We start from the raw sequence: 27159 nt of genomic DNA on the forward strand, positions 1-27159 counted from the left end.
TTACATTTATGTAGATATTGTCTATTAAATTGGTATTCTGGTGGGAGTAACACAATGGGTACAATACACAGTTTTAAAATCTCATCTGAAAGTAAATAATGCCATTAGTGTTGGAGCTTTTTATTTGACAATATCCAGTACTTTCCCCATATATCCGTCTAATATTTATAAATGTACCTTGTAAAAAATGATCAATTAAACTTGGTTACATTTGATATTAATTTTTATTTCAAGTATAACAAACTGATACAACTGATGCAGAATATTGCACACAATATAGTTGTAAATATCAAAACAGTTCATAGTTTCATAGTTTTCTTCACAACATTGGTCATGCAGTGCTAGACTGAACACAAAATGGAATCCTCTTTCAAAATAAGTTATTCATAATATTGATGAAGTTTTAAATATAGCAGCAAAAAAAGCCGTTAGGTTCTTTCAGTGTAAATTGTTTTAAAATTATACAGTGACCATACCATAAAACAAATGATTTTAAATTAAAAAGTCTCTGTTTGCCATCCTAATTCTAGGATTTTTAGTGATCTTCCTTGTCTTTTCCTTTCTTTTCTTTTTCATCCTGTAATGCAGTGCCAAGTTTTTTTATGAGAACTGACAAAACTTTATCCAGGGGATCCATGACTCCACGTTGAAGCCACTTAGGAATAGTGGTTCTTGCATGATGGAAACCAAGCTTCTGAAGAATATAATCCACACCAACAGGATCAATCTTTCTTCCAGTCCAAGAGATTAACCTATAAATTAAAACATATCACTTTCAATAAGCAAGAATAAATTATTTTTCTACAGTTCTACATATATGTAGGTTCCACAGTAAGGGGATTTTATAGGTCTTGCATCTCCCTGCATCTTTCCAGGCCCTGCCTTTCCTGTCCTCGGCCGTCCCAGATTTTGTCCCCTGCCGCCTGGCCTGTTTGTCCCACTAATCTTCCTGCCACTACCCAATAGTTGGTATTTTTCTCTGCTCTCTCCCCCTCCCCTTCCCTCTCCCTTTACTCAGAAGTTGGTTTTATGAACCAAAACATCAAAAACATGTTTCAGTTCTGGTACAGATCAAGGAGAACCAACTGTTCCATGCATGGAATGGTTGGCAATCCCTAATTTCCAGCTATACTATACAACCTTTTCTGTTTTTTATTTGTATATGCGAAGGAGGACTCTTCCTTGGATTGGTTTTTTTTTTTTATTGTCTGTGGAGATTACAGTCTTAGATTCCATTTGCCAGTATCTAAGGACAAAAGTGAATACAAGTGAATTATATGATCTATTTAAAAATTATTTTGCTGATTTGAAAAATATGTTTGTACCAATTTAATAAATAATACTGATGCTTTTGGGTAAAATGAGCATTTTTAAAAAATATTGTTCCTTAGCTTGAGTTTTCTAAAGACACCAGGTTGCACTCTTATATAGTTCTAAGGCATAAGCTTTGTAGTAATACTGAACTTTATAAAATTGGAGGGGGGGGAGAGAGAGAGAGACATAAATCAAATGAACAAATAGTGTAAATGTTTTTCTATTGCTATTCTCTTTTTATTTTAAGGCATGGATGTCCAATCTTTTGGCTTGCCTGAGCTGCACTGAGTTAAGTGGAATTGTCTTGGGCTGCATATAAGATATAAAATATAGTTAATGTACAGTCAGGTCCAGAAATATTGGGACATCGACACAATTCTAACATCTTTGGCTCTATACACCACCACAATGGAGTTGGAATGAAACAAACACAATGTGCTTTAACTGCAGACTGTCAGCTTTAATTTGAGGGTATGTACATCCAACTCAGGTGAACGGTGTAGGACTTATAGCAGTTTGCATATGTGCGTCCTATTTTTTTTTTTATTAAAAAGTTTTATAAGAAATACAAACAATTTTCTCCCCCCCACCCTTTCCCTTCCCCACATAAATTATACATTTTCTTGTACATAAGAAATCCTCCATATACATGTTTCCCTTAAAGAAAGCATTAAAATAAAACATTTTAATTATATTCGGAGTTGCTCTTCTCCTTCTTCCCTCATTCCACAACAAACCTCTTCTCCTCCTCCTTTCTTTCCCATCCCTCCCTCCTCTTCCCTCCTACCTCTTCTCCCACCTCATCCTACTTCCTTTCCCTTTCCCCCACTTCTCTCTTCTTTTCCCCCTTCTCGCCTTCACTCCTACTCCTGTCCCCTTCCCTTCCCTTCCCTTCCTCCTCTCCTTTCTTCCATTCCTCTCCCTCCCTCTCCTCTTCCTACCCACTCCTCCTCTCTCCTTTCTAACTTCTTTGCTGTGAAATATTTTCCTCCTTTAGTATCTGAGCAACTCCTATATTCTAGAATACACTTTCTTCTGCTAAAACATTCATCACTTCCCCCCCCTCCCTACCCCACCCCTGACTTCCCAGAGCAAAAACAGGGTATAGCATCTAACAAACATATGCTAAAATAAACTAACAAATTATAAAGTTCAAAGCTCCCACATGTTCTTTAACTCCCTTTGCTCCAATTCAACAACCTCCCTTTTATAAATTCTCAATACCAATTAAATTAAATTCATCCTACTTATATAGAAAAAAAAGAAAAAAAAACCTTTTTCTTAATGCATAATCCAATACTTTAGCAGTCTTACAAGCAATAAAAATCATGAATAAATTCCATTTCTATACCAGAAAAAAAAATTTCATCTTACAATCTTGCACATTTTATCTCATATATCTTTTAAAATAATATAGTCTAATGTTAAGCATTTTAAAAATCTCTTAATACCTTTAAAACACTTATTTACCAAATATAAATTTCAGAATCTATAGGAGGGTATCTTTCAATTTTTCAATTAACCGTCTTAATACCTCTAACTTTTTTAAAAGAACAACCCTTAACTATCCAAAACTAATTATCAGTTTACAATAAAATTCTGAGTTTAACATTAATCCTCTTCGCTTCAAAGGGTTAAACATCCTAAAAGCTTATACAATTTATCTCATATATCTTGTAGAATAATATAACCTTATGTTAAACATTTTAAAAATCTTTTAATACCATTAAAACACATATTTGCCCGTTGCCAATTTCAAAATCCACAGAATATCTTTCTTAATCTTCTGTTCTTCACTTCTTTTTGTATTTTTTCCAATCCTTTTTTTTTATAAATTCTTTCAACAATCCCCCCAGTTTTATTTTGGAAACTTTTAAAATAGTGATTTGAGGTTGATGTTTCTGAAATACTCGCTCTCTTCTTGAAGTCAGCTTTTCTAACTTAAAATCCTCATCTCGTCTCTTCTGGTTTGTATAATCATTCAATCCATTTCTTTGTCCATATAGCCAAAATTTGTTGCCATAAAGATTGTCAGCTTGCAATAAAGAAACCATTTGTTGCTTTTCTGTCATTGGAATGGAAACGTCCACCAAAACCTTTGTTTCAGCTGTACCAGCCAATCTCTTAATCCTGTCCATTTCCTGATCTTCCAAAAACAAATTCTTCTGAATAATTTCCTGCTTATAATTTCCCAAGCTATTTTTTGAAAAAGCCCTTTCGATTGTATTCAGCAGGGCTGAGGTAAAAATGTCTAGAAGTTCTTGAAAAGCCTGGACAGTCACGGCTTGGGAATTTGCTGATTCACCAGCCCTGTTGTCAGCCATATTTCAGCTACTTTGTATTTATCCAGCTATCAGGAGAACAATTCAACTTTTTTCCACACAGTATAAAGACCAGATTTTAGTTAAAGTCAGTACCAAATTCTTTTCCTCAATACCAAATTCTTTTCCTGGCCGCTTCCATTTAAAACTTTCTCTTAGGGTGTAATCCAGTAGCTGTAAAGTGTTAACAAGCCATTAACGAGCACTTCCCCTGGTAGTTTCTTCCTCCCGCCCTCAGGCGCTATTTTCTGCATATTAAAGCGGAGTTAAAGTGTTACTTGCAAATTTCCTTTTGTTTTCTCCTGATTTGCTCCGTCTGCGATCGAAGTAAAGATGTTAAAAATCCCCCCTGTTGATTTTTCTGCAGATTCTGGTCGCAGCTTCTAGCTCCGCTTCAGCGGAGTCGTTTCTGGTCCGGAGTGGCTTGACAGGCTTCAATAGGGAGCCCACACCCTTTGCGCCCCAGGATTTCTCCTAGCGCACTTGGGGGGGCTCTACCCCCGCCTGTCGACTCTTCTCTCTCCCCTTTGCCCGGGGAGAGGGTTCCAAGCCTCCAGACAGCAGTTTTCCGGCTGTTCTGGGGCTTTTACGGAACCAGAAAACGGGCGCTCAAAAAGGAGCGTCTTCAAAGCTGCGGAGCCAGGCAGGAAGTCCGTGCGTCCTATTTGTTAAGGGACCAAAAGTAATGGGACAGAATAATAATCATAAATCAAACTTTCCCTTCTTAATACTTGGTTGCAAATCCTTTGCAGTCAATCACAGCCTGAAGTCTGGAACGCATAGACATCACCAGACGCTGGGTTTCATCCCTGGTGATGCTCTGCCAGGCCTCTACTGCAACTGTCTTTAGTTCCTGCTTGTTCTTGGGGCATTTTCCCTTCAGTTTTGTCTTCTGCAAGTGAAATGCATGCTCAATGGGATTCAGGTCAGGTGATTGACTTGGCCATTGCATAACATTCCACTTCTGTCCCTTCAAAAACTCTTTGATTGCTTTTGCAGTATGCTTTGGGTCATTGTCCATCTGCACTGTGAAGCGCCATCCAATGAGTTCTGCAGCATTTGGCTGAATGTGAGCAGATAATATTGCCCCAAACACTTCAGAATTCATCCTGCTGCTTTTGTCAGCAGTCACATCATCAATAAATACAAGAGAACCAGTTCCATTGGCAGCCATACATGCCCACGCCATGACACTACCACCACCATGCTTCACTGATGAGGTGGTATGCTTAGGATCATGAGCAGTTCCTTTCCTTCTCCATACTCTTCTCTTCCCATCACTCTGGTACAAGTTGATCTTGGTCTCATCTGTCCATAGGATCTTGTTCCAGAACTGTGAAGGCTTTGTTAGATGTTGTTTGGCAAACTCTAATCTGGCCTTCCTGTTTTTGAGGCTCACCAATGGTTTACATCTTGTGGTGAACCCTCTGTATTCACTCTGGTGAAGTCTTCTCTTGATTGTTGACTTTGACACACATACACCTACCTCCTGGAGAGTGTTCTTGATCTAGCCAACTGTTGTGAAGGGTGTTTTCTTCACCAGGGAAAGAATTCTTCGGTCATCCACCACACTTGTTTTCCGTGGTCTCCCAGGTCTTTTGGTGTTGCTGAACTCACCGGTGCATTCCTTCTTTTTGAGAATGTTTCAAACAGTTGTTTTGGCCACGCCTAATGTTCTTGCTGTCTCTCTGATGGGTTTGTTTTGTTTCTTCAGCCTAATGATGGCTTACTTCACTGATAGTGACAGCTCTTTGGATCTCATCTTGAGAGTTGACAGCAACAGATTCCAAATGCAAAAAGCGCACTTGAAATGAACTCTGGGCCTTTTATCTGCACATTGTAATTGGGGTAATGAGGGAATATCACACACCTGGCCATGGAACAGCTGAGAAGCCAATTGTCCCATTACTTTTGGTCCCTTAACAAGTGGGAGGCACATATGCAAACTGCTGTAAGTCCTACACCGTTCACCTGAGTTGGATGTACATACTCTCAAATTAAAGCTGACAGTCTGCAGTTAATGCACATTGTATTTGTTTCATTCCAACTCCATTGTGGTGGTGTATAGAGCCAAAGATGTTAAAATTGTGTTGATGTCCCAATATTTCTGGACCTGACTGTATATAGATCATATAATAATGTTAAATGTTTATGATCCTGTGGGGTTGCATTACTAGCTGTCCAGGGCCACATGCAGTCTGTTTTAGGGGGAGGGGAACATTGATGGCTGCACTTATGGTTTTATGTCTTTGAGTTTGAAAGTTTAAATGCTAGGAGATAAGTCATAAACAATGCCACTGTAGCTTTTTATTTTTCCAGAAAAATGTGATACAGCACAAAAAATTGTGATAGGTATAGAAAGATAATTTTTGCTACTCTGGTTAAGAAGTTGGATTTGGTTGGAGGAAATCCAAGTTATTCCCACAGAATCATGGCACTCTCTAAGCGACATTGGGCCAATCATTATTTCTCAGCGCAATTTGTTTCACATGATAAATATTTGCAAGAATAAAACACTGCCTCTAACTTCTAAAGATAGAATATAAATATAAATTTAAAACTAAATAAATAAAAAGCTAAGTGGCAAATGCCACCACAGTGATTACAGTTAATGTTAATTACTAATATATAAAATATACAATATATAAATAATATTAAATACTAATATTTAATATGTTCAGTGGTATATATTGGTTGGTTAGCTGCAGCAGAGGGGTCGCGAAAGGAAATTTAACTGGGGGGCAGGGGGACGATAGAAAGGGCTGTGTAATTGAAATCATGAGTGGGAGGGGCAGGTATGACGGGCGCAGGGGGTCATATCAAGTGTCGGGGGTGCGCACGCGCTGTCTCCGAGAGATTGCGCACTCCGGCCCCCAATGTGTGACTCGTGTCCTGGGTTGTGTAGAGCCTCAGGCCCAGGGTCCGCGGCTGATGTTATGTAATGCCAGGTCGGTGGTTAATAAGGCCCCCCTCATCTGTGATCTTATTTTGGAGGGGGGTGCAGACCTGGCAGGTATTACGGAGACCTGGTTGGGCCAAGAGGGGGGGGTCCCCCTCGTAGAGATGTGCCCGCCAGGTTTCCGTGCATTTCATCAGCCAAGGGCCCAGGGGAGGGGTGGGGGAGTGGCGGTGATCATTAGGGAGAGTCTTTGTCCGAGGGAGACCACTGTTCCTCAGATAGCCGGATGTGAGTCCCTTTGTGTGAAGTGGGGCCGTGCGGTGCAGATGGGTTTGCTGACTACGTACCTGGCTCCCTGCCACGTGGCAGCGACCCTGCCCGAGCTACTCGACGTCATTGCCGGGGTAGCGGTCGATACCCCCAGACTTATTGTCATGGGGGATTTCAACCTCCCATCCGCAGGTGAGGCGTCAGAGGTGGCTCGGGAGTTCATGGCTTCCATGACGGCCTTGGACCTGACCCAGTTAGTTCAAGGCCCCACTCACATAGGGGGACACACTCTGGACCTGATTTTTATCTCTGGTCAGTGGTTGAATGATCTTGGTAGAGGGGACCTAGATATTAAACCCTTGTCATGGACAGATCATTCACTCCTTCAACTAGACTTTCCTACCGCCTGCCCCCACCGCAGGGAGACGGAACCGACCAGATGGTTCCGTCCCAGGCGCCTGATGGATCCCGAAAGGTTCCTGACGGAGCTTGGGCCGTTTCCTGAGACTCTAACACACGACTCGACTGAAGAGCTGGTGGCCGCCTGGGAAAGGGCGGCCGCTGGAGCTTTGGACCGCGTCGTGCCTTTGCGGCCTCTGACCCGATGCCGATCTCAATTAGCTCCTTGGTTCTCTGAGGAGCTGAGAGATGAAGCGTCGGAAAAGACGCCTAGAGAGCATTTGGAGGACTAGTCAATCCGATTCCGACCGGACACAGGTGAGGTCTTATATCAAGACCTACCTAGTGGCGATAAAAGCGGCAAAATCTAACCATTTTTCCGCTCTTATCGCATCTGCAGAGAACCGCCCAGCCGCCCTGTTTAGGGTGACCCACTCCCTTCTTCGGGGGGGAGTGCGGGAAGATCCCTTGCAGGGTCGTGCTGAGGATTTTGTGCAATTCCTGCACGATAAAGTCGCTCGGATTCGGGATGGCTTGGACTCCGATTGGATGAGTCCACGGGAGGAGACCGGGGCAGGTCTTGAGAATGTTATCTGGGAGGAGTTTGATCCTGTGACTCCCGAGGATGTGGACAGGGTCCTGGGTAAGATTAGTGCCGCCACGTGTTTATTGGACCCGTGTCCCTCCTGGTTGGTACTGGCCTCCCGGGAGGTTACACGAGGCTGGCTCCAGGGGATTATAGGTGCTTCTCTGGGTGAGGGTGCCTTTCCTGCTGCCTTGAAAGAGGCAGTAGTGAGGCCCCTCCTCAAGAAGCCTTCCCTGGACCCAGCTGAATTAGCCAACTATCGTCCAGTCTCCAACCTTCGTTTTGTGGTGAAGGTTGTTGAGAGCGTGGTGGCACGACAACTTCCCCGGCACCTGGATGAAGCTATCTATCTAGACCCGTACCAGTCGGGCTTCAGGCGGGGGTACAGCACAGAAACGGCATTGGTCGCGTTGGTGGATGATCTCTGGAGGGCTCAGGACAGGGGTTGTTCCTCTGTCCTAGTCCTATTAGATCTCTCAGCGGCTTTTGATACCATCGACCATGGTATCATGCTGCAGCGGTTGAGGGGGTTAGGAATAGGGGGCACCGTTTTGCGGTGGTTCTCCTCCTTCCTCTCCGACCGCTCGCAGTTCGTGTTGGCAGGGGGGCAGAGGTCGACCTCGAGGCGTCTCGCATGGGGAGTGCCGCAAGGGTCGGTCCTCTCGCCCCTCCTGTTCAACATTTATGTGAAGCCGCTGGGTGAGATCATCCGTGGTTTTGGGGTGAAGTGTCATCTGTACGCTGACGATACTCAGCTGTACATCTCCACCCCAGACCACCCCAACGATGCCCTTGATGTGATGTCCCGCTGCCTGGAGGCCGTGCGGGTCTGGATGGGGAGGAACAGGCTCAGACTCAACCCCTCCAAGACCGAGTGGCTGTGGCTTCCGGCGCCCCGATATAGTCAGCAGGTGCCATCGCTGACTATTGGGGGTGAATCTTTGCCCCCCACAGAGAGGGCTCGCAATCTGGGTGTCCTCCTGGACGCACGGCTGTCTTTAGAAGAGCACATGACGGCCGTGGCCAGGGGGGCCTTTTATCAGGTTTGCCTGATTCGCCAGTTGCAGCCCTTTCTGGACCGGGACGCCTTGCGCACGGTCACTCATGCCCTTGTCACCTCCCGGTTGGACTATTGTAATGCTCTCTACATGGGGCTCCCCTTGAAGAGCACTCAGAGGCTCCAGCTGGTCCAGAATGCGGCCGCGCGGGTGGTTATGGGCGCAATCCGTTATGCCCATGTGACACCCCTCCTGCGCGAGCTGCACTGGCTCCCGGTGGTCTTCCGGGTGCGATTCAAGGTGTTGGTTACCACTTTTAAAGCGCTCCATGGCATAGGACCCGGGTACCTCCGAGACCGTCTTCTGCCACCAATAGCCTCCCACCGACCAGTTCGTTCCCACAGAGAGGGCCTCCTCAGGGTGCCATCAGCCAAGTTATGTCGGCTGGCGACGCCCAGGGGGAGGGCTTTCTCTGTGGGAGCCCCAGCCCTGTGGAATGAACTGCCCCCGGAAATTCGTAAGATCTCCGACCTCCGGGTGTTTCGCTGCGCATTGAAGACCCTGTTGTTCCGCCAGGCCGGACTATCAACACAATAGTTTTAAATTGGGGTATTTAAATTTATTGGGGTTTTAAATTTGAGCCACTTATTTAATTATTTTAAATTTTATATCATTGTTTTGTCTGTGTTTTTAAATAGGCTGTACACCGCCCTGAGTCCTTCGGGAGAAGGGCGGTATAGAAATAAAATTATTATTATTATTATTATTATTATTATTATTATTATTATTATTATTATTATTATTAAAAACTGTATTAATATAGAAAAAATATTCATAGTATAAATTTTCTTTTCTATGCATTTTTGTAAATAGTTCCTAGCTGTGTGAAAACTGTAGGCATTAGAGTTGCTTACAGTTAGTTAGAATTTTCATTTAGAAATAATTATTTCTAAATGACAATTCACTGTGTAGTAATAAGTAGTGGAATAATTATCTGAAAATCAAATTGATTATTGAAAACAAATGTTAATTACCTCAATGTGGGCTCCAAATGCCAAGTATTACAGATAAATTCTCTCCAATCCACAGTTGTGTAAGTAGCACTTTCTTCCAATTCTTTTTCAGTAGTGTTCTCATCAAGTACACTGATGGGGCTTTTTTGTCCTGGCCGACTAAACAAAGCACGAGGTGGAAAGACTGCTAGAAAAAGAACAGAAATGTTTCTGTTTTAGGCCATAAACTTCATTTTGGTCATAGAGAAGTATTGCAATCATTCCAGAAATAAAAATTTAAGGTTTGTAGCACATTTAATATAACAAAATTATACTGATTGGTTAGAAAAAAACTGTTTACTTGCATACTGAGACCTAACTATTAGAATTGCACATATTATTGATACCAAAAGTATGGATATGGTTATTGATAATAACCACCATAAAATAAGTGAAATAAAACAAAACTAAAAATTATCAGCAAATCAAGCCATTTGATTTATATTGTCACGTTCTCATAACTTTCATGACATAAATTCATTGGTGCCATAAATTACTTAATACTTACATACTATACTAAAATCTAGAGTTATTAATGTAGTATAGTATTTGGAAAGATTTCAAAATAAAAAATGAGTTTTCTTTAAGTGAATAGTCCTATTTCAAAAAAAATTAATATGCACATAGTTCTCAAGTTACAACCACATGTTTATCAACCAAAGTTACGAGAGCATTGAATAAGAGGGACTGATGATTGGTCTCAAAGGTGCAGCTGTTGTAGCATCTCCACAGCTGTGATCGTGAACTGGGTACTCGGTCCTGGCTTGTGATTATGATGTCACTGTGAACCAGAGTTATGTGGTTGTGATTTTCAATGTATCCTGCCAGCTTTCTACAAGCAAAGTCAATGGGGAAGCCAGCAGGAAATTGGAAGTCATTGCTTTTTCAGCCACCTGCACTCTAGAGTACCTGCCCATAGCACCTTGCAGCACCTATCCATGCTCCAGAATATCTACCTGCAGCACCTGCATACCTCCTAGTGTGCTTACCTTGGTCTCCCACCTCATCTTGCTTAATGACCTGTATAATGCTGGGGTTCTGATAACAACCAGGACTGCAGGATTGCTATCGCTAAGAATGCAGTCACGACCAGCTTAATGACCACATAGCTTAGCAAAGAAATTGTGGCTGCAATTGCCATTGTAACCTATTGATTACCTATATAAAAATTGCATATCAAAAGCTATAAGGAAGAGAACTATTAAATGCCACTACTAGATCGTGCAAACAACACACCTTTGCCAATAGTAAAGATGCATTCTGTGAAGCTGTAAACTAGCACAAGTACTTAAAGTTTCAGTCAGTTGCTTTAAAGCCCTCCACAAGCCTTCTAGGCATGTATGCCCATGTGAAGGCACCTCCATCAGACAAACAACGTAGCGCTGTACTCGTTGAATGATTTGCACATTATTCCTGAAGTTTACCTTTATCATGTATTTGTGACACAAATTATTTTTTTTCAGAAAACTTCAATTATATTTTTGCATAGATATACTTTATATTGTATACTATATGTACTATACTATAAAACAATTTGAGTCCATATAGTTCAAAACAACATGATTTTAACCCACGATATTTCATAGTATTTCCATACTTGTAAAGGGAAACATTCAGTTTCACACTATATGACAAGATAATGTAAAAAGTGTATTTTTAAAATTTAAGAACTGAGTAGCAACTGGGATTAAAACACAGAATTAATCTCTGGTACAATTAAATTAACAATACTACTACAAATTCACAATAGTTTTCTTTTTTTTAATTTTTTTTTTAAAAAATTATTGATTAAAAAGTATAAACAGAACAGTACAGCATACACAACAAATAAACATAAATCAAGTCTTGCGACTTCTTTTTCAAGTTTGTCACATTAGTAAACTATATTTATATTCCTATCTCTATATCTATATATTTACATGCAAAATAGTATCTTAAACTCCATGTTTAATTAATTATATTTCTTAATTGGTACCCAATTTTTGTCTATGTATTTTGACCTCTCTTTTGTGTGTCTATTTTTATTTTCCTTTCTTTTTCTCCAACCAGTTATACCATTTCTGCCATACTAAATAATAATTGGTTTCTTCCTTTTCCTGTATTTCTTTTGTAAGTTTGTCCATTTCTGCACATTCCATAATTTTAGTGATTATTTTATCTTCTGTTGGTATGTCCTCATGTTTCCAGTTCTGGGCAAAGACTATCCTTGCTGCCATTAGTATGTGGATAATTAAATATTTTATTTCTTTTTCGTAATGACCTGTGATTATTCCTAATAAGAAAATTTCTGGCTTCATTTCTAATTTCTGGTTTGTGATTTCTTCTATTTGTATCCTAATTGCTTGCCAAAACTGTTTTGCCTTCTGACAAGACCACCACATATGGTAATACGTTCCTTTTTGCAATTTGCACTTCCAACAAATTGGGGAGGTATTCGGAAACATTTTTGATAGACGCGCAGGGGGGAGATGCCACCTATAGAATATTTTATATATGTTCTCTTTGAAGGGTATAGACATTGTTAGTTTATAATTTATGTTCCATAGTTTTTCCCATTTTTCCAATTCAATGTTATATCCAAAATTTTTCGCCCAAATTATATTTTCTTTGACTACTCCTTCTAATTTATATCTTAATAAGTAATTATAGATTTTGGTTATTTATCATCTTGTTCCTTGTAAACTTTTGTCTAATTCATATGGCTCTTTTTGGAATCCGAATTGCACCAGGTCTGTCTTGTATCTGGATTCTATCTGTAAATATGGCCACCAATCAATGTCTCTACCCTGTTCTTTCAGTTCTTGTCTCGATCTTAGCTCTCCTTTGTTGTTCAACAGATCCTTGTAAGTTTTCATTTTATCCATGTCCTTGGCATTGGGATAGATCTGCGTCTCCATGGCCAATAGCCATTCTGGGATTTTGTCATAGTGTACTTTTTTAATCTCTTGCCACATTTTAAGCAATGCTTCTCTAATAATATGCTGTTGAAAGTATCTTTGGTGTATGTCTCTCCCCTCCCACAAAAATGCGTGCCAACCGCTTTGCAAGTCAAAACCTTCTAATGTTAATATTCTTTTATTTTTGAGCTCTATCCAATCTTTTATCCAAATCAATGATGTCGCTTTATAATACGTTTCTCAATCCGGTAGTCATAATCCTCCTTTCTCTCGTGTGTCCTGAAGATGTCTTATTTTAATTCTTGCCTTCTCCCCCTGCCAAATGTAGTTTGCAATCATTTTATTAAAATCTTTGAAAAAGTTTTTTCCTGGCCTTATCGGGATTACTTGGAACAAATATAGTACAGAGTAGATGCAATCTTTCCTAGGAATGATAGTTGTAAATTGCTCCATGTTTCTATATCCTTTTTTATCTGTTTTGTCAATTTATCGTAATTATCTTCTCTGAGTGATGATCCCTTATTCGTGAGCCAGATTCCTAAGTATTTTACTTTTTTTACCATTTGTATTCCTAATTTATCTTCTAATTCTTTTTCCTGTAGCTTTGTAAGATTCTTCGTTAATGCCTTTGTTTTTTGTTTATTAATTTTAAGTCCGGCCACTCTTCCATACTCTTCTATTTTTGCTAACAATTTGGTTCCTGTTAATGCTGGTTGTTCTAGGATGAAAACTACATTGTCAGCGAAGCCTTGAAGTTTGTACTCCTCTTTTTTGATTTTCAATCTTTTTATTTCTTTATCTTTCCTGATTTCATTTAATAACGTTTCTAACGATATTATAAACAATAAGGGGGATAGGGGACATCCCTGTCTCACTCTTTTTGATATTTCAAATTGTTCTGTCATATCACCATTTATCATTATTTTTGCATTTTGAGAGGAGTAGATCTTCCTTATCATATTTAAAAATTTATCGCCGAATTTGTATTTTTAAAATTTTAGAACTGAGTAGCAACTGGGATTAAAACACAGAATTAATCTCTGGTACAATTAAATTAACAATACTACTACAAATTCACAATAGTTTTCAATGGAGCATCAATTGGAAATGTGTTTATTGATAACATGGATGTTTTGAATTTAACAAACCCTGACCCTTTATCCTGAAAAATGGTTTTAGTAATTATTTTTAAGAAGCTTCATTAGCTATAACCACTTCCAGAAGATTGATATTCAATATGGCAGACCCCCCAAAAAAGTCAAATGTTTTACTACTAAAATATATAAAAAACTCAGATTAATTACTATATGAATAGTAAGAGCACATAATATAAACCCACAGGATTAGTGTTAGTTGATTTACATACCTTTTTCCTTTTCTTTAAGATAAGCAGAAACTAAGTCATGCAGGAACATTATTAATTCTGCATCCATAGTTACACATATGTGATCTGTGAATTCTGTTACTACACTGCATTCTACCTTTGGCTTGGCACTGGCATCTGTAATATAATTCCATAAATCATTCAGAGAAACTGGTAATTACATGAATTAATATCCTGAATAAAACATTTTAATGAAAAAGTTTAAAATGCAAAATAGGGAAAAATGCTAATTGTATGTACTGTATTGATTTTCTTTCAGCATAAATTAGAAATGAAATTCCTCAGAATATTTTTGTACTTAAGGCCTTATAATGTCTCTGACTGATGCACAATTCCTTTGTACACGCAACATGCATTCATTTAAAGCAATTCTAAAATGAAGTCCTCTTGATTGTGTGCACAACCAATGAACTCTTATACGATACTATATTTGGTTTAAAGCACTTGCTATCAGGTAATTTCACATCAATGTGAAATAAATCAATTGTAATAAAAATCAACATTTTATACTCACAGCTGGAAGTGCAGCTATCAACTATGGTATCTATAAATTTGTTCTACTTTGTTTTCATATTTTATAATTAAACTATTATACAATATTGGTTGTGCTACATGCAACTGAAGTTAGTGGGACATTCCCTCAAGTAGACAATATAGAATTGCAGTGTTAAGAAGTTTACCTGATTCTATTTCAATTCTCATTTAATAGTGATATGTATGGAGTCACAATTGTCATGAGTTAAATTTATTTTTCCATTTTTTAAATAAAATTATGCTGTAATTCCACAGATAAAGTTAATCTCATATTTTTTATATATATATATATATATATATATATATATATATATAATATATATATATATAAAAAATAAAGAAAAGAACAGGCTACCATGTAATAAAGGTTCCTGAGGTTGTTGAACATGAATGGATTTGAAATCCAGCTGCATCCTTGGTAATGCAAATATTGTTTCAGTCTCATGATTGTAACTGGAGGCACCTCTGAAACCACTTAACAAGCTGGAGCTTTTCACTGTTGTAGTATGCTCTGGGTTGTTTGCATCAACATTTCTGAGAAGGTTTAACTCTGGAAAGAAAATAGCAATGTTTTTGAGATAACACATTTAAATAAATTATTCGTATGAGGTAACTTAATAGTATTTCAGTTTATGGAAATTACATGTTACCAAAATTTATATTTCTACACAGAATCAATTTTAAGACATGCAGATGTTGCACATCATTTTAGAAATGATGACTCTTCAGATATTTGTGTGAGTGGGTGTATTGTGCTGGGGGGGAATGAATAAAATTTAGGTATGTAAAAAATAAGTCACATTGTGAATCTTTAAGTGAATGAAAATCGACAACCTTTATAATATATTGGTATAAAAAAGTGGGGGCTCCCCATTTCATTGTGTTTGCCATATTTTATATTTATCTTTTCTGTTTTAAATTTTATTGTAATTTCTTTGGTTCTTGTGAGCGGCCCAGAGTCATTGAGAGTCAGGTGGCATATAAGTTTAATACATTATTATTATTATTATGATTCATTGCATATATATTTAAACTGGATTTGGCATTTTTGTCCACCCACTGAGTTCTTCCTAAGAATTAGGAAGGCAGATGGTGTTTGCTGATGTTAATACTATTATTTTTATGTCTCTTTCTGTAAAGTTGAGTGTATCCTTTTAATATACAATTATTTCAAGATTTAAACTAAGAAAATAATGAATATTTGGGCATCTTTCCATCACATGCCATTCTTTCATACTATTAATTGGAACTGTTTTAAATTTATGCCAGTTTTCCAAATGACCAATAAAGAGAAATTTATTTGTTCCTACCTTCATTTCGTGTAGCTGTAACATAATTGAACCATTCCTTTACACTTGCAACTCCATGTGGTGGATTTTCATGACGTCTCCTTGTTATTTTAGTAATTGTTGCCATGGGACTTTGTAGGGCACCACATGGTTTCGTTACCATAGTATTGTGACCCAAATGGAAGTCTAGTGTTTGCACAACGTATGTAGATTGTTCACTGGATCCTAGGAAAAGTTGAGCATAGCAATTAAAAAAAATATATTCTTGTGTATTTTCTAAAGTCATCACTTCAATAGTCTGCCATTGTATGCACAGTCTACATATAGTGAAATTAATCTAAGAAAATATCCCCTGCGAGAACAGTTTCCTTTGTGATCATTTGCATGAGCTCAGTAAATCTCTTGATACCATGGCAAACTATCATTTTAACACCCGTGTAGAATTTTATTAAATCTAGTATGTAGGTTACAACAAAAATTAAAATATTCAATCAATGTTTAGTCTTTGTTATTTAAGTATTGGTTACAACTTAATATGGGAAAAGATTAAACAGAAGGCATAAAATGCCTGAATACCTTCTTGCCATATTTTTTGTGCTTCAGTCCAAAATGCAATATTAGGTTCTTCAAGATGAAACAGAGCCCACGATTTTGAACGAAAATTGGGTCCATGAAAACATGCCAAAGTCATGTGATTTCCATGCAAACTCATAGAGCCTCCAAACTTTCCATCTTCTGGTAAGGGAAACTGAAATAAGGATATGTGGCACCCTGACATCACCTTTAAAACTCCTGGCCAGTGGCGATGATGTGCTGCATCTAGTACTAGAAAATGGAGCACACATAAAGGAGGATAATGGCATTACAATTAACTTTATGGATTCAAAAAATCCTTCTAAAAATGATGAGCCTTAGCTACAAATAATGAACAGAAATTTCATTAATAAATTTTCATTTTTTTTCTAGACTTCAATGCTTGTGCTTAGGAGAGGGACGAACAAATAATTGTTCTTATTTTCATCTGTATATAGCAAATAGGTTTTAAAACTGTCATAGAATCCACTAGTAGATACCTGATTTATGATCATTTATTTAACAACCTTTCAAAGTTACAATGGCATTGAAAAAAGTAACTTATGACTGGTTCTTGCACTTATGACAGTTATAGTATCCCCATGGTCACATGATCAAAATCCAACCATTTCGCAACAAGCATGTATTTACAGTGTGCGAACTGGCAAAGAAGGCTGTTGGGTGAATGAATGCTTGCTGATGCTTTCTGGGTAGTGGCCAAGGCTTCCCAGAAGGGGCAGTCAGTCCTAGAGCAACATTTTTCTGGGGCTGCTTACTGTCCTGCAAGGCAGGGAGCAGGGCAGCCACAGAGGGTAGTTGAAGAAGGCCCTTGGAGTGAGACTTGGAGCTGGGAAGGACCAAGCCTGGAGTGTCTTGAAATGGGTACTCATTTAACAACCTATGATTTTTGGTTAATGACTTAAGTGGAGAGTGCTGTTGTTAAGACATCTCATTTTATGACCGCATTGTTTAGTGATGGAAATTCTAGTGTGTCGAGGTTTACCTGTATTTTTTTTTGTATAACTTAATACAATATTAAATATTTAGAAGTATGTGCTTCAAATGGCTTCGGTTTTGTATGACATAATGACTAAAAGGAAATGGTGGACACCATTTTGTGTCTTTCCATAGTAAAATGCACACATTATTATTTTTCAAAATGCTCAGTTATAAAATTTTTGCTGAAATTCAGATTTTGAGGTTCAGTCTTAGGATATCAGCTCATTTTCCCCCCCAGATACCTCACTGTCTATTGTTCTAAATATAGATTAGATCATTTTTTTTTATTACAGTACTCTTTTCTAGCCCATCTCCAGAGTTATTTAATAGATTCTGGAAAAAACACTGTGATGCTGCTAAAGAAGAAGATGCTAAAAATAGAATTTTATGCATGGATACTAAACTAAGGTCATAATGAAAAAAAAAGGTCATATTCTCCTGCCATCATAGTATTAACAACAGTCAAATGTACTCTGGGTTCAGAAATTAGGAAGGCTATATGTAATATTTTTGATAAAAGCTTCATGACATGAAAGAAACTGGTTTTATACATACATTGTTGTGAACTTTTTTCTATATTATTGGCAACAGTTTTGGAAGGAAAGTACGGAACAGGCCCCCATGTGGATAGAGCTCGCTTGCTTGTATCAAACTGCTGAGTAAAGAATTCTTGGAGCTTCATTCCTATTTTGATGAGATCTGGTGTAGTTGATCTGGAAATCATGACTTGAAAAATATCCCATTTCAAATCACCATGGACAAATATCTCACTGGAATATAAAATTAATGTTTTCCATGAATTTATAATGCTTTATTAAGCTTTGAAGAGAGAATAGCTAATACAAAAATATTTAGTGACGATTTGATTAAAACCGCAGATTATATACATTAGATAAAGCAAAAATCTTTACCTCTTATCAGTTATGCTGGAATCCAAAGTATTATAGAGATTAACTTTCCACTCATCCTGCAGTTTAAGGTCTGCATTACTGAAAATACCCATTAGAATACTAGACCCCATGTAATCCACACGAGCTTCAGTAGAGCCCATGGTAATCTGAATTTTGTGACTTGGCTGCTGGTTAGGATGTTCTGAAATATGAACTGAAAAACATTTATATATCAGTTCAGTAGCAAAGGGAAACAACAAGATATTTTATTTTGGCTCTCTAACACTAGCTTCCAGTTAATATCAAAAGGCCTCCAAACTCTCTCTCTCTTTGTATTAGTGCACATACACACACACAAATAGTGTTGAAAATGTCCAGAAAATGCTTTCAACAATTAGTAGTTACTCAATTTAAAAGTAATGAATAAACAGCAATAGCACTTAGACTTATATACCGTTTCATAGTGCTTTTACAGCCCTCTCTAAGCAGTTCACAGAGTCAGCATATTGCCCCCAACAATCTGGGTCCTCACTTTACCCACCTCGGAAGGATGGAAGGCTGAGTCAACCTTGAGCTGGTGAGATTTGAACTGCTGAACTGCAGCTAGCAGTCAGCTGAAGTAGCCTGCTACTTCAGTTAATGCTAATTTTTCAATTAAAACAAAATTAGCTGATGTCTTCACTATACAAAAACTAATCATTGACAAAAAATATTTGCTAATTTTCAACTTACCCACCATCTCCAAGGCATTAACATCTATGGTACCACCAACTACTCCACCTCTAGAATCCAAATGTGATCTTCCCAGTCCTACTGACATACTAATTTCGCGGTCCCTGTTACTGCCCACAGATAAACGACCCTGACTTTTCAGACCACTAGTAGTCCACCTAAAACATGCACAAAATATGAACAAAATATTGTTTACCTTATTTGTCCATTCACATGCAAAAATGCAAGTTGTGAAATGCATTTAACATAATGTACATGGTAGTAAAGACACAATTCTCTCAATCTCATTTAGCAAAACAAGATGGAACAAATTCTCAAATTTTTGATAATAAAAATATTAATGGACCATCTCTATATTATCAGTAAGTATAGTAAGATAAGAACAAGGGTGGAACATTTAGCTAGTTCTGCAGCTAATCAATGTCTTCAACAGCTGATTTTCAAGGAAGTCTCTGTTCAAAGTCCTCCAATTCTACATAACCTAACTTGAAATGAAAATTGATGCTTCCTGAATCAAAGCATTCTTCAAATATACCTGCATGTGCATGCACACACTTTTGCATGTTTAAAAAAATTGTTTGGAATATACAAAAAATTAAAATGGTTAATTAAAAAGGTTTCCTTACGTTGTGTTTCCCATCACGTTGCTCATATTCATTTGTACATTTAATTGTTTCAAGTTCATAGCAAATACAACCAGTGTTTCCCATGGTGTCACTTGCTGATTTCCAGCTTTATTTGATTTATTAAATGGAGTTGATGTTTTTGACAGCAGATCTGGAATTAAACACAAAGCAAATACTGTAAATGTAATATTGCAAAGAATTACTGAAAAAAATCAAATATTAATACCACTCTGCAGATTTTGTTGGAAAATACCTCAGAATAACCGAGTTCAAACAGAAACTAGCATATTGATTGATTCTTAACTTCATCTTCATCTGTTTGCACAATACCTGGTCAATTTAATCTAGGGAGAAGATTTGTACATTGTGAACCTTTGAGAACTTTTTTCTCAGTGAATGATAATTTTAACATGGTAGTTGTCACAACTGAATGAGTTTTTAAACATCAGAGATTTCTAAATCTAAATATTATTTAAATGTTTTCAACGGTGATGCTCAGAAAATATATGGGATAGAAATGTGAACTTTTCATATTGCTAAAATTTCTGAAGTTTACCTTTCAACTCTAATAATTAAAAAACAAAGTTTTTTTTACAGCTGAATAATTATACTTTTGTTTAACTGACAGAGAACAGAATAGAACATCATTTGTGCAACTGAACTGGGATTACTGAAAATATTCTTTTCCAAATCTTCCAAGATAAGTTTGATGAAATATACTAAATATTTTTACTATTTTTTTCTTTCCAGAAACTATTGAAATTTTAAGCTCTGTTCCATCCTGTGTTGCCTGATTAAATTTTCAGTTCTTCAGTGGACTTCCTCCATACTATTCCAAGGTACGTATTCCTCAACCCTTAGAGATGAAATAAGAATGGGTTCTCCAGGCACACTTGAATAAAAGCATTTTCACATATTTGCATCTTCCTTGTGTTACATAAGTGTGTGTTTAAAACGCATAAGGCATGTAAAATTAGTTTCTTCTCACTTTGTAAGGCAATACAGGGAAATTTTCAATCAAACAGAATAGAACTGGAAGGGACCTTGGAGGTCTTCTAGTCCAGCCCCCTGCTCAAGCAAGAGACCCTACACCATTTCAGACAAGTGACTGTTCAGTCTCTTCTTAAAAACCTCCATTGATGAAGCACCCACAACTTCTGAAGGCAAACTGTTTCACTGGTTAATTGTCCTCGCTGTTAGGAACCTTCTCCTTAATTCCAGGTTGCTTCTCTCCTTGATTAGTTTCAATCCATTATTTCTTGTCCTGCCCTCTGCTGCTTTGGAAAATAAATTGACTCTCTCCTCTTTGTGTCAGCCTCTCAAATACTGGAATACTGCTATCATGTCCCCCCTAGTCCTTTACTTTAGACTAGCCAAACCCAAATCTTGCAAACATTCTTCATTTGTTTTAGTCTCCAGGCCTTCAATCACCTTAATATTTTGTGTAGAGCAATACACTTTGTAGGGCAATACACAAGTCTATGGAAAAGAAATTAGTAATTCTGTTTTGTTTGAAAAAAAATCATAAAGCAGAGCAATTTTGGATTAATTCTACAAACTGTATCCTTTTAGGTTCAATGTCAGTATTCTAGTTTTCATAATAATGTAGAATTAATCCATTTCAGTGTTTTACATGGCAAATGATTACATGCTGGTGACCTTTTTTGTAGATGTATGATCAGTTGCCCATATTACACTGTGGTGTGTGATTCAAAAGTAGTGAAATTAAGCTTCTTTTCACCTTTCTGAGGGACTGAAGAATCTGATACACTTCTGGATCTTGAAACAGCAGGGGATTTTAAGTTATGAGACCCTATTCCACAGGCCATATTGCTATTAGTACTGTGCTCATTGAAAACACTTGGTGACTGAGCCACGTGGGAAAATGAAGCAGACTGACTTGGTTGCTCCCAGGTCCTACAATATGCTTTTCTTGATGATTCAGGTGACATGTGCTGGTTCAGCCCTTCAACAGAATCTGGGGTCCCAGGACCTGATGTTACTAGGAACACATATAACAAAATAAATGATTTGTTTAGCTTGTTATTAATTCAACACAAATCTACCAAGATTATTACAATATGCCATTCTCCAATATCACCTAGTTATTTATTTAGTGACTAGGGGATTCTTTGTTTAAAAATAATCTAAAACCAGCTATTTTAAGGGAACCAAGGGAGACATTCAAACAGCTTTTAAGCACGAACATTTTCTAATCCATTTGCTACCCAGCTTCTTATTTCATCATAGCATTCCTAACACAAAATGGAAAAAATAACATGTTTTTAACGTCAATCACAGTAAGACTGATTATTATGAAAAAAAATGTCTTCCACATTCTTTTGGCTATTTACCTGGCATATTTATTGTTTGATCACCTAGAAAGAGGCGTCTTGCAATACTCCTTCTGTACCACGCTCTTGGAAATGCTAGAATCTCACTCAGTCTCCTCATGTCATATTTAAAAGAAGCAGATCCTATATCACAAACAGCTGCAAAATATTACAAAAATATGTTTATATTTGACATTTCACATTATTTTATTCATTCTTGTAACATCCATCATTTATAAACCAAAACCAAGTGCTTAATAGATTATAATGAAAATAGTCAAAATTGGGATAATTAATTTAATTTAGATTGTATCCTTTAGTATCTTTTACCATCAATCAAACTGACTGGGCCTACTATAGTTTAATTCAGCACAACATAGAAAGAGCTACGGATTCTCCCACCCATGATCAAGGTTATCAATGTTTGTTTATTTGATTTGTAACCTGCTGCAATCAATTTGATGCTTGATGGCTATTGTAGATTGCAAGTCTAGAGTACATTTCATTTTTCAGAAGAAACTTGTCTATATTATATATCATTTTTAATCTCTTTTAGCATTGTAGCACTGAACTCTAGGCTCACTACAGTAATAGTCAGCTCAAAAATGTTTGTATCACTCCAATGTATTCAATATTGAAATTGCTTGCTATAAGAAGAGATGTCTCCCTCTTCTTCAGCAATTTCTGGCACAATTTTATTATCTCATCTCAAAAAAAGGATCAAGGAAAATAGAAATAGATGTTGAAAAATGGTAATATATCAAAAGCTTGATTTAGTGTTATGGTGAACCAGACCTGTACATGCTTGAAAGGCTTTTAAATAGAATTATACAAATATAAGTTCACAGTAGTATTAGTTTTGTTTGCAAGTTCAAAAAGTGATATTCCCACATGATAGAGGGAAGAATGGGCAATGTCAAGTAAGCAGTTGTGGTATTCATGTTTTATCAAATATTTCCTAGAGGGATCTGCCTATTATTTTGGTTATGCAGGTAATCTTCACTTACTGGTGCTAATTGAGGCTGGGAACTCCATTGCTAACTGTCATAATCATAAGGCACAATGTGATGTGATCATGCTGATTTACAATAGCAGTTCCAGCAATCCAAGTTGCTGTTGTTTGGCAAATCTTGTACAATCATAGCATCCTGCAGTCATGTGATCACCATTTGTGACCTCCAGCTAGCTTTCCTGTTGACTTTGTTCATTGGAAGCCAGCAGGAAAGTCACAAATAGTGATCCTGTGACCAAGGGATGCATTGATAGCATAATTATTAGCCAGTTGCCAAGTACTCAAATTTTAATCATGTGACTGCAGGAATTTGCTGGTCACAAGTATAAGGACTTGTTGTAAGTCCTCCTCATTCAGCGCTGCGGTACCTTCGATCTGTCATTGAATGAGAACATTAATCAAGGACTATCTGTATATTGGCTGTAGAGAGCTATGACAAGATCAAGAAAGATCTTCTGTTTAATGAAATGAAGAGGAGAAGATATATCAAGTTTTATTATTAGCTTAAAATGCAATTATGCAACATCCATTCAAAAGACCTACAAGTCCTACAATATCACAGGAGAAAAAAAATGTTAAGTTTGCTACTGTTACATGTAATGCAGTAGTATTTTCTATGCTGCATTAAGTTTATTTCATAGGACTGATAAATACCAGATATGTTTATTAATGTAGTCTCCATCTTGTTGGAAGATTTGCTTGCAGAGAGACTGTCAAAAAATGTAGCACCTCCTGAACGCCTTATTCTTGAAAGGCTAACTTTTACAAACTCAAGGTTGATGCTCAATGAATCCTTGCGACCAGTAACTGATGAGGGTTCTTCATCTATAGTCCCTGAAACCATGAAAAACATAAATGCTTTTTTGGCTTAATCTAAACGGATGAAACCTATTCTCACATAATGTCTGCAGATGTTGAGCTTTGCACAAAAGTGTGTGTAAACTTTGGATGGTATAAAATATGGTTTATAAATTATTGCTTGCTATATGCTATTATGAGCCATGGTGACTCAGTGGTTAGAGTGCAGTATTGCAGGCTACTTCTGCTGCCTGCCGGCTGCCTGCAATCTGGCAGTTCAAATCTCACCAGGCTCAAGGTTGACTCAGCCTTCCATCCTTCCGAGGTGGGTAAAATGAGGACCCAAATTGTTGGGGGCAATATGTGGACTCTGTAAACTGCTTAGAGAGGGCTGTAAAGCACTATAAAGCGGTATATAAGTCTAAGTGCTATTGCTATATCATGTAATAATTTTAATACTGTTTCTAAACAATTGAACAAATAATTTTTACTGCATTTACTGTATTGCCTTACTATATAGATGTATTGTGAGATATGAATGCAAAACATATTTTTAATATACCTTCATACAAATTTAAATATTTGCTTTCTGTTAAACCAGAACAATGTCATTTTTAAAGGGATTTTGTATTTCCTTTTTAAAGGCTAATCTAAAAAGTCAAAAAAATCACCAATACATTTCTATGAACCACAATATTCTCTGTTACCTGTTCCAGAAGATAAGCCAGCCACAGTGGTTTTTTGCTTTCCTGCTCCGTACGGATGAAATACATAAAGGGAGAAATCAGACATGCAGGCTGTGAAACTCAAACCTGAAGAGCTGCTGCTAGAACCTGTCAAATCTGATTGGCTGCTACTATGCCGTGTTCTGCCAAAAGGGCTGCCTAATCCAAGAGAAGAACCTAAAGCAGAAAAAGAAATGTATTCTAGAAAAATCACAAAGATCAGCCAAGGTACATTCCTTAAAAAGAAAATAGAAACATATTTTGATGAGACTCTTACAATCATGCATTATTGGAGATGACAACTCATAGCAGTATAAGCTTGAATCTTCTGGAAACACTCTTACAAATTATTTATTTTTTATTTCTTTTATGTATTCATTTCTATCCCATCTTTATCATTTTACAAATAACTCAAGGCAGCGAACATGTCCAACACATCTTCCTCCTTGTTTTTCCCCCACAACAAAAACCCTGTGAGGTGGTTTGGGGTGAGAGAGATTGAGTAACAGCCCAAAGTGACCCAGCTTGCTTTCATGCCTAAGGCAGGACTTGAAGTTATGATCTTCCACTTTCTAGCCTTATGCCTTAATCACTAGACCAAACTGGTATTGAACAAACTTTCAGCATTATTCCATGAATGGCTTAAATCAATGCATCTAAAGAACTGCTTTTCCCTCATACTGGTCTCATTATAAGATCTGGTAAAGAAATCTCTTTCTGCAGCCTAATATGGATAAATGCTAGATTATTTGAAATGTGAAAGATTTTTTTCTGTGTCAGCTGTCCTCCTGCTAAATTAATTAGTGGGGAGTACAATGTAGTCTAGTTTATTATTATAATCACTGACCAGAATGTCATACTAGGCTAAGATCAAAAGGAGTTTGGTAAGTTGATAATGGAGCTCAGACATACATCAAACCATTATTTACAAAACAAGCAATTATGTCTGAAAGATCACAATTTTTATTGTGATTTCAAATTTTTAATTCTAATTTGATCTTAAAGTTAATACTAACCACTGGTTTTGTTAAGGCATACTGGTAATCGTTGTAAGCACACATTTTAATTTCTGTCTTTTGAGAGAACCAGAAGATCCACAATTTATTCTTGCAGGATTAAACTCTTATTTTATATTAGACCTGAATACACCCTTAAAAAGAACTGAAATTGTTTTTCAATAAAAATGGATTTTACCTGGCGAGATAGTTTTAACTGGCATCTTTGATCCACTTTGTAAAGAATTTTCTGTAGGGCAGGTTGAACCTAAAGTTTCTAATTCTCCTCGATTAGAAGAAAATACAAGATCAAGGGAAGGAAGTTTCAACATGCATTCTACCCGTGACACAGGTAAGCAGCTGAACTTGATTTGTGAAGGCTAAAGGAAAGAAAAACAGTGTTTATCATACACGGAGAATTGAAATGACAAGAAAGCAACAAGCAACAGAACAATTTTAAAGATGGAATACTATAAATTTTTAATGCGAGAGATAAATAATGTGTGACCATCTAGATCCGTGATGGCGAACCTATGGCACGGGTGCCACAGGTGGCACGCGGAGCCATATTGGTCGGCACGCAAGTGTTGCTCTAGCTCAGCTCCAGAGCGCATGCGCGCACCAGCCAACTGATTTTCAGGCCTTCTGGTCCCACTGGAAGTCAGGAAACTGACTGTTTCCAGCCTCCGGAAGGCCTCTGGGGGGGGGGAGAAGGCTGATTTTGCCTTCCCCAGGCTCCTAGAAAGCCTCTGGAGCCTGAGGAGAGGGAAAAACAGGCCTACTGGGCCCACCGTGCCATCACGTGCCAAAAGCAGGGGAAGTGTGTGTGTGTGGGGGGGTCACATGCGCATGCATGGGAGGGCGGGGCGCATTGAATTATGGATGTGGGCACAGGCACCCGCGAACCCCCAAGCTCCCCCTGCTTTTGGCACGTGACGGCAAAAAGGTTAGGCATCACTGATCTAGATGTTATTTAATTCAATTCTAAATATCCTTCATTCCTGGGTCTAGGCTGATAGACTATAAATTGGAATTCAAGAACAACAGAAGGGCCAGAAAGTATCCTAAGTTATAGAAGATAATTGTGTTCAGATGATGACCTAGGGTCGGAAATAAGGAAAGTAACATATGTTACCTCTCCAGAATGTTTAAAACAAGACTTTTTGGGGGCTCATAAAAACTGTATTAAGAAATTCTAAGGAGTATGACACCACATATGGAACATGAGAAGAGTATATTGTAGAGAAGAACTATATAATTAAATACATCAAGTGGAATTTAGTACGTCTTGGCTAATAAAAGCATCACCCCTAGTTTCACATTTCCTGGCTCTGTATACTTTGAGTCAATAAGCTGCAAACATCTTAGCAATGAATTTTAATTTGTTCCATCTGATTAGACTGCTGAGTCTGGAATACAAGCAAGCAACATTCAATTTTACATTTGGCTACAAGAGTCACTGCCAAACCATAGGCAGATCTTAGCTTAACCAACTTTCATGAAGTTGTGAAACCAAATGTTGCTTTAGATTCC

At 37.7% G+C, this 27159-nt stretch overlaps 1 protein-coding gene across 17 annotated transcripts in view; it reads right to left on the reverse strand.

Moving 5' to 3' along the window:
* Positions 1 to 205: 205 nt before the first annotated feature.
* BLTP1 (bridge-like lipid transfer protein family member 1) overlaps positions 206 to 27159 on the reverse strand; it is a 148110-nt gene continuing 121156 nt past the window's right edge. For 12 of the 17 annotated variants that reach the window (XM_034401468.2, XM_087874611.1, XM_034401470.2 and 9 more), the window contains 15 exons: positions 25826 to 26006; positions 24614 to 24808; positions 23763 to 23942; positions 22118 to 22255; positions 21505 to 21765; positions 19764 to 19914; positions 19138 to 19295; positions 18427 to 18619; positions 18071 to 18285; positions 16520 to 16768; positions 15965 to 16168; positions 15010 to 15204; positions 14103 to 14237; positions 9822 to 9987; positions 206 to 752 (listed from right to left, as the gene is read on the reverse strand). In XM_034401468.2, coding sequence (XP_034257359.2) covers positions 536 to 752; positions 9822 to 9987; positions 14103 to 14237; positions 15010 to 15204; positions 15965 to 16168; positions 16520 to 16768; positions 18071 to 18285; positions 18427 to 18619; positions 19138 to 19295; positions 19764 to 19914; positions 21505 to 21765; positions 22118 to 22255; positions 23763 to 23942; positions 24614 to 24808; positions 25826 to 26006 — 2838 coding nt within the window. In that variant the 3' untranslated portion in view covers positions 206 to 535. The remainder of the gene's footprint in view (positions 753 to 9821; positions 9988 to 14102; positions 14238 to 15009; positions 15205 to 15964; positions 16169 to 16519; positions 16769 to 18070; positions 18286 to 18426; positions 18620 to 19137; positions 19296 to 19763; positions 19915 to 21504; positions 21766 to 22117; positions 22256 to 23762; positions 23943 to 24613; positions 24809 to 25825; positions 26007 to 27159) is intronic. The other 5 variants (XM_087874613.1, XM_087874612.1, XM_087874607.1 and 2 more) reach the window with 2 other exon arrangements.

This window comes from Pantherophis guttatus, chromosome 8, assembly GCF_059756535.1.
Source record: "Pantherophis guttatus breed Tessera chromosome 8, ASM5975653v1, whole genome shotgun sequence".
Lineage (NCBI taxonomy): Eukaryota > Metazoa > Chordata > Lepidosauria > Squamata > Colubridae > Pantherophis > Pantherophis guttatus.